Raw genomic sequence first — 6,616 nt, forward strand, 5'->3', positions numbered from 1 at the left:
GCCTAATAAATTGGTGTATGGGTGTATAACATATGCAGAACAGGGTTTTGTTTTAATCTCATGCTCTTTCATGAGTGAAAGAGTATGGGAAGCTGAATGCTTTTTTTAGATGAAAGTAGGTGTGACCTTTCAAAAGAAGTTTCTGAACTGCATCGACTTTTGGAATTGCAAGGACTTTTACAAATGTCACTATGTTTTTTTTTTTAATCTATTGCATTTGTCATAGGTTAGAAAACTGAACCTAATCCCGTTGCTGTTGAAGTCTCGGTTCTTCACTTTTAAGCAGATAAAACTTTTTCTCTCTCTCTTCCAAAAAACATTTTTCACATTACAAACATGATCAATTCAAACATTAATCAAAATGTGGTTCACTCAACTCCCACATAAAGATAACAAGGAAAAAAAAGGCTCTGACGAAACACTTTTCTCTTTACTCTGAATTGCAGTTGTGTATATATGCGCATGACATGCTTTTAATAAACCATAATAAATGTTTGTGTATATATGGCTGACGCAACACACTCCAGACCTGACTTTCAAGGTAATCAGCTAAACTGTATGAAATCTAGAGAATAAATGTGACGAGTCACTGTGGAACATTCCCATGAAAAAACCATAAAAGTTGTAAAGACCATGTCAGAAATGATCTTCTTGGTAGAGTTTGACAAGTTACCAGTTGTAGGAGGAACATGTTTAAAGCTTAACATGGCCATTAATCCATTTTTGAAAGTTACTGCATGCACAGGTTTTTATTCCCACTTGTAATACAGTTAAATATATTGGAAATATCAGATATCATAAAAGTTGTTTTTAGTTAGCATATAGTTCAAAGTAAAAATTCACAGTGCTTTTGTATTAAAATTCATAGATCGATAAGGCTAAGCTAGACAGGCTTTGCCTTCACATAGTTGTTTGGTAGTTATGTTGGTTGGTTTCCTCTATTTCTTTGCTCCGGATAAGTGGTTGTCTTTCAGGGAGAGCAAATGCGTGTTTCCAGCTTCTAGCATGCAACCAGGATGATCCTTTGTACCATTGTTTTGTAGTTAGGACCGCAGCAGCTATGGCTATTGTCAAAATTCCTCCACAAAGCCCTGCAAGAAGCAGCCACGGCCACACGTCCCGCAACTCCTCGAGGGAAGGGTGCAATGATTCTGCTAGCTTTTGACCTGCAAAGAGGACAGCTGGTTATGTCAAAGTAGGCAAAACAGTAGAGTTTACTTTTTAGGTTTCAATAAACCAAGATAAGTAAATGACCTAAGCCCCTAAGGGCAAAATTCAATGAGTGGAGACGAGAAGAATAATAAGATAATAAGAAAAAAGGACTTGCATAGGCATTCATAGGTTAACTCACTAGCATCTAGCAGGTGAGTGTATTCATATCCCAGGTCTTTGCTGGAAATGAAGAAGTCTTGGTTCCTGTGCAGAGGTAGGAATGGTGCCATGTGGTATTCGCTGTTGTGCCCTATAGGAGCATTTGACTCCGGATACTGGTTTGGAGATGGTCTGTGCCTCCTGAGCCACTGCTCATAAAGGCTAACAGGGACAAAAACAAATACAGTACCAGTGTTAAGTTCAAGCATTGAGTGCAAATGTATGGTTTTCTGTGTTTTTAAGGTGTTTCTGTCTCTCACCAGTCAACAAAAGCATGATGAAGCAGAAATATGGGATCGTTTGCAGAGCCCTGCACTGAAGACATGGATCCGTTCATGTACACGTGTAGAGCAGCATGCATGCCCAAACGAGAACTGTTTCCCAACCCCGTCTGAGGGTCTCCAAATCCTATAAAATGAAAAGTGTCTCATCAGCTTGACAAACATAGTAGCATGTAGTTGGGTTTTTGATGTTACACAAAATTAAATTCAGCTTTTATTTACATAAGTTGTGTCACTTCAATGCAGAAGTCTCAAAATATAGCCATAGCTATAGGTTAAATATCAACCATGTTGATATTTAACCTCCAGTCAAAGGAAATTTACGGATAAATTTGAAACCTTAAGCCCTTTAGTAAGGGGATAGAGTGGCTCTGTTTGTCTATCCACTTGTCTCCTTAATAGGAAGGATCACTGCAAAACAGTGATAAATTGTTCTGAGCGATCACTTTTTATGAAACATTTTAAAAGAGAGGATGACTATGCACTCTCCATGATCTATGTGGGCTCACTGACTAGTTTGGCAAGTATGAAAATGATGTAAATCATATGGCGTGGCCTTTGCAGGGAACAGATCTCAACACAACTGCACAGCTATTGAGGATTTTGGACCAACCTGCTAGACAGAGCTCTATGTTATCACCATAAATGCTCATTAAGTGAATATCTTTCCATCCCTTCTAGTAGGGTTCAAGATGCTTTTAAAGTCAAAGTTACTGATGCAGTTTGGGTGGAACACCATGTCCGAACAACTTAATAAACTTGTCCTTTATTTTGTCACATTTCTGTAAATGTTTATCGATTAGTCCCCTTTCTTTCTATGACAGTGGAATTTGTGCAAAACACTGCTGTAATCCTGAAGGTACTTTAATCCTACACAGGTATTATATGTTAGTAAACCCAAGAAGGACTAGTTTTTTGGTTTTTTGTGATGCATTTTACTGAGTGAATTTTAACACTGGAGACTCCAATTTGAGGTTAATTTTAACCAAATTTCATTTTCACTGTATGTGCAAAAATCAGTTCAAAGGCCTCAAAATGAACTGCAAATAACCAGAGAAATCGAGGGCAGCCTACACATTTCAGGTGCCTAGAGACAGGCAGAGAACCAAAAATAATGCAGTAAAAGCAAAGACTGTATGAGTGATAGTGAAAAATAGGAGTGCAGAGAGGTAAATTGCAGTCTGGGTTTGTATATGTGGTCAGGCTTATCTGACCTTCCAGAGTGTTTCTGAAGCTCATGTTGGCACTGCGGTCCATTGGTCCGGTGTCATAGTTGGTCAGACTCAGAGTGAACTCCACATCATCTGAAGTTGGTAGTCGTTCCACTAAATTGCGATTGTGGTTTCCAGGGTTACGACGCAGGGGCCCTTCCTCCGTAGCATCGCACAGCACACCTCTGGCACTGTAGTCCTGAGCTTGGGAGCACAGGACCTGTGGATGCAGACAGACAGTAAACAGTACAGAGCATGCAAAGAAAAGGTGTTTGAAATAAGAACACTTTGAAAATAGTCCTGCTCCGAGTTGACTGTATGAGACCAAAAGCTCACTAGCAGTATTGAATTATTGCAGTTGTTGTATAGTTGGTTATTGCATATTTTATGTTTAAAAAAAAATTGCCGTATGCGTAAAGAAAGGTTGTCTCGTCCTTAATAAAGTGAGAGCAAGTGAACGCGTTTACCCTCCAGGATGAGAAGACCGAGCCGGGGCTGATAAGACTGGGATCCTGTGTGCTCCGGTCCCCCATCAGCTCGTCTGTGCACACGTCACAGCCCTGGGCATCCCTCCAGTCCCAGTACGGGGTGGTGAAACTCATGTCTCCAGTCAGCTTCCTGATCTCGTGCTCCCAGTGCAACAAGTATGCTCGGTGCCACGGAAGAAATGCGGGCGCCCAGTGGCCAAAGTCCACATCGGTCCACACATTCCCCGGCCCGCCTAAGAGCGCATTCCGGGACACGTAGTAATGCATCCACACAAACACGTCATACACAGACACTTCGGCAAACATCGGGTTGGTGCCGTTTTGCATCTCCCTGTAGGTTCCCGTCACCACAACATAGTCCCTGCTAATTGTCTGCTTGGCCAAGTTCAAGTAGGACACGAGTTTGATTCTTTCCGCCCTGGACAGGTGAAATATATTCCTCCTCAGAGACTCTCTCCTCTCATTACAGTTCTCACCAAAGTAGCCAAACATGCAGTCCCCGCAGTTAAAACCCATAAAGTTCTCAGTACACTGGCATGTGCGGTTGTAGAAAACCAAGGGCCACTTCTCTCTGTCGTCCAATCCCGAGAAGGGGTACTGCGGCCCGTCGGGCTGCGCAGAGACCACCACATCCTCGCAGGTGCCCCGACCCGAGCTGGCACCGCAGGCCGAGCCGTCTCCTTCCCAAGTCGGGCAGCACTCCTTGGTGCGCAGGGCTTCCTGAGTTGCGCACATGCGGGGGAACTGTTGATAACTGGGTACAAAACACAGAAGAAAACAAATGATTTCCAGAGACCACATTACAGCAATCTTTCACTTTAGACCAAGACCAAGAAATTAACCAGAAATGTTATGAATTCTTGGCTTAAATCCTCGCCCATTACCCCCACCTCTTTTTGTAGAGGCAGTCACATGCTGCTCAACCTCACTTCAGGGGATGGGGGTGGGGGAGGTTAAGCACTCTACCATGAAAAATAAGACTTTGAATAGGAATAACAGTATCTAGCTTACAGCCTGCAGACTTTAGTGATGTAAAACTGAAATAATGATGGCCTGTGGGGCTTTTTTTTGTTTTGGTTATCTGATGAGTCTACTGCAAAGTAAACCTGTATGTCCACTTTTACATCAGAATAGTTTTCTTTCTTCTTTATTTTCACAGGTTATGTGTTTCAGATTCTATTTGCGTGCACAGCCCTAATAACGAGAACAAAACAAACTCATGATCTACACACTCACATACTAAAATGAACAGTTTTTCCTGCCATTACGGGATGAAACTCACCATGACAGTACCCAAACCACAGGAGAAAAATACAAAGACAAGCAAACATAAAAACACATTTTCATATGTTTATCTGTTTTCATGTTGTCTTTTCTCTCCTTTTTGTGATATGAATGAAAATCAGTGAGTAATCACTGCTAAATAACCCAATAACTTCAAATTATGCACTAAAGATGAACATTTTCATTGCATATATGATTTTAAAAAACAAACCTCCTACTTTGGTATGTGGTAGGCTGTTTATATATAGGCTGCAGTGTAACCAAGCATTCTCCAAAAAGTCCTTTATGTATTTTTTACCCTTTAATATCTGTGGTCGTATCGTATGATCCTGAACCCAGTGTCACCATCCATTGTGCACTACGCAGGAGACTTCATAGGACGAGCTGATAAGATAACTGCCATAAGCAATAGCTTTATTGTGGTAATATTATTGAAAGCTTTATTGTGCTCTTTCAGAAGAAACGGTAAATGTCTGCCTAATCTCCACTCCTATCTCAACTTCACTGGAAAGTTCAACTTTTTCACTTTGCGGAAAAATTTTCATGTGATGTTCACGGGATTGGAACATTACCCTTGTCGACAAGAGAGTCCCCACCAGAGGGCGTTACGTAGCCATAAATATCGTCTTGCTCCTTCACTGGGCCTACCTTTTCTTTTTGCCCGTCTCCCAAGGCAACAAATAAGCCTCAGCTCAGGAGCAGATATTCTTTTCGAGTTCACTGACACATTGTAGAAAATGCACGCATATTTTGGTGAAATTACTAAGATGTAAATAGGTGATCGTGACTTGTAAGTTACTTAGATACATGTGTGCATTGGTTTCATTTGTGCATTGGATGCGACATTAAATGGGGGTGGACAAATTCACACGGCTTTCAGAATTATCCGGGGAAATCCTCCCCCGGATAATTTTGAGCATCAAAGACTTAATTTCGTGCAATCTGGTTATTTTTAATGCGCCAATTTGCACGTTTAGGTTACCAGTTTATGATGGAATTGTCTTTATGTACAGGAAAACACCAAAATCGGACACCAGCGAACAGGTTAGCTTCTATATTTGCCTGTGTACACATATGAGAGCGTTCATTTCTGGATTTTAATAGCTCAGATGGATTTTTGCAAAATATCTTCTCATCAAAATCTATTCCCTTGGCCTCTGACGTCGTGGCTTGTGTTTCTTTAAAGCGAATTGCTAAAGTGTGGTCTCTTAAAGCTTGGTGTTGCATTCAAGTAACTAAATCAAACAAATGTGTGACTATTTTTTCACATTTATATTCCCTAAGCAAGTTAGGGAATCCCACCGTTCTTATACTTCCCCCAGATGCAGATGATGAAGATCATCAAAAACAACATATTAAATACCCTTTTTGTTGAGGTGAAAATGATCAACACACAAGTTGTGGGATGTCTTGGATTCTACTTCCAACATTGAGATTACAGGCTGGTTTGCATGGTAACGCCACAGGTTTATTTTTTTCTTTCTTTCTTCCTTTTTTTTATTATTCAAAACAGACTGTCATTAAAAGAAATGCACTGAAGAAGAGAGAGGTGTCAGTTTTGTAGAAACAAGACCTGTAATTTAAAATTCTGCCCTAAAGCAAGAGAGGGAAAGAGCTGCAGTTGAATTCCAAGAAACAATCAGTTCATCTCCTCTTCTCTTGTGGATACTGTTATTTTCCATGCAGTCCAAACTCCAGTCAGGTCTCATTTTGGAATGACGAATTTAAATATCAAGATAAGTAAAGTATTTTTGAGATGGTGAATTGTGAATGGGCTCAAAACACAATTACTCATAAAAAAACAATAGCATGAGACTGAATCATTGTTCATTCATTATTAAAACTTCTTTTTATATAATCAGAGGAAATGAACTGTTAAACATTCAAATGAGCGGGGGCCGTCTAGTTATAGAGATATCATTAAAAGGTGGTAACAATTAAAACACGAAGGCACGCGGATGATCTCACACCTCTGTTTTCC

The 6,616-nt window shown here is 40.5% G+C and overlaps 1 protein-coding gene across 2 annotated transcripts; it reads right to left on the minus strand.

Annotated features, from left to right (window-relative positions):
• Positions 1 to 99: 99 nt before the first annotated feature.
• On the minus strand, positions 100 to 4,257 carry LOC100700374 (tyrosinase). 2 transcript variants are annotated; one of them, XM_013272301.2, is made up of 6 exons: positions 4,242 to 4,257; positions 3,331 to 4,105; positions 2,867 to 3,083; positions 1,632 to 1,779; positions 1,352 to 1,533; positions 100 to 1,166 (listed from the first exon to the last, which is right to left on the minus strand). In XM_013272301.2, exons 2-6 carry the CDS (start codon positions 4,084 to 4,086, stop codon positions 901 to 903), a joined length of 1,569 nt encoding a protein of 522 aa, XP_013127755.1. In that variant the 5' UTR covers positions 4,087 to 4,105; positions 4,242 to 4,257; the 3' UTR covers positions 100 to 900. The 2 variants fall into 2 exon arrangements, with proteins under 2 accessions (XP_013127755.1, XP_003446939.1); XM_003446891.5 differs by lacking the exon at positions 4,242 to 4,257 and having other exon boundaries at positions 3,331 to 4,221.
• Between the last annotated feature and the right edge of the window lie 2,359 nt (positions 4,258 to 6,616).

Source organism: Oreochromis niloticus, linkage group LG10 (genome assembly GCF_001858045.2).
Source record: "Oreochromis niloticus isolate F11D_XX linkage group LG10, O_niloticus_UMD_NMBU, whole genome shotgun sequence".
NCBI classification, from domain to species: domain Eukaryota; kingdom Metazoa; phylum Chordata; class Actinopteri; order Cichliformes; family Cichlidae; genus Oreochromis; species Oreochromis niloticus.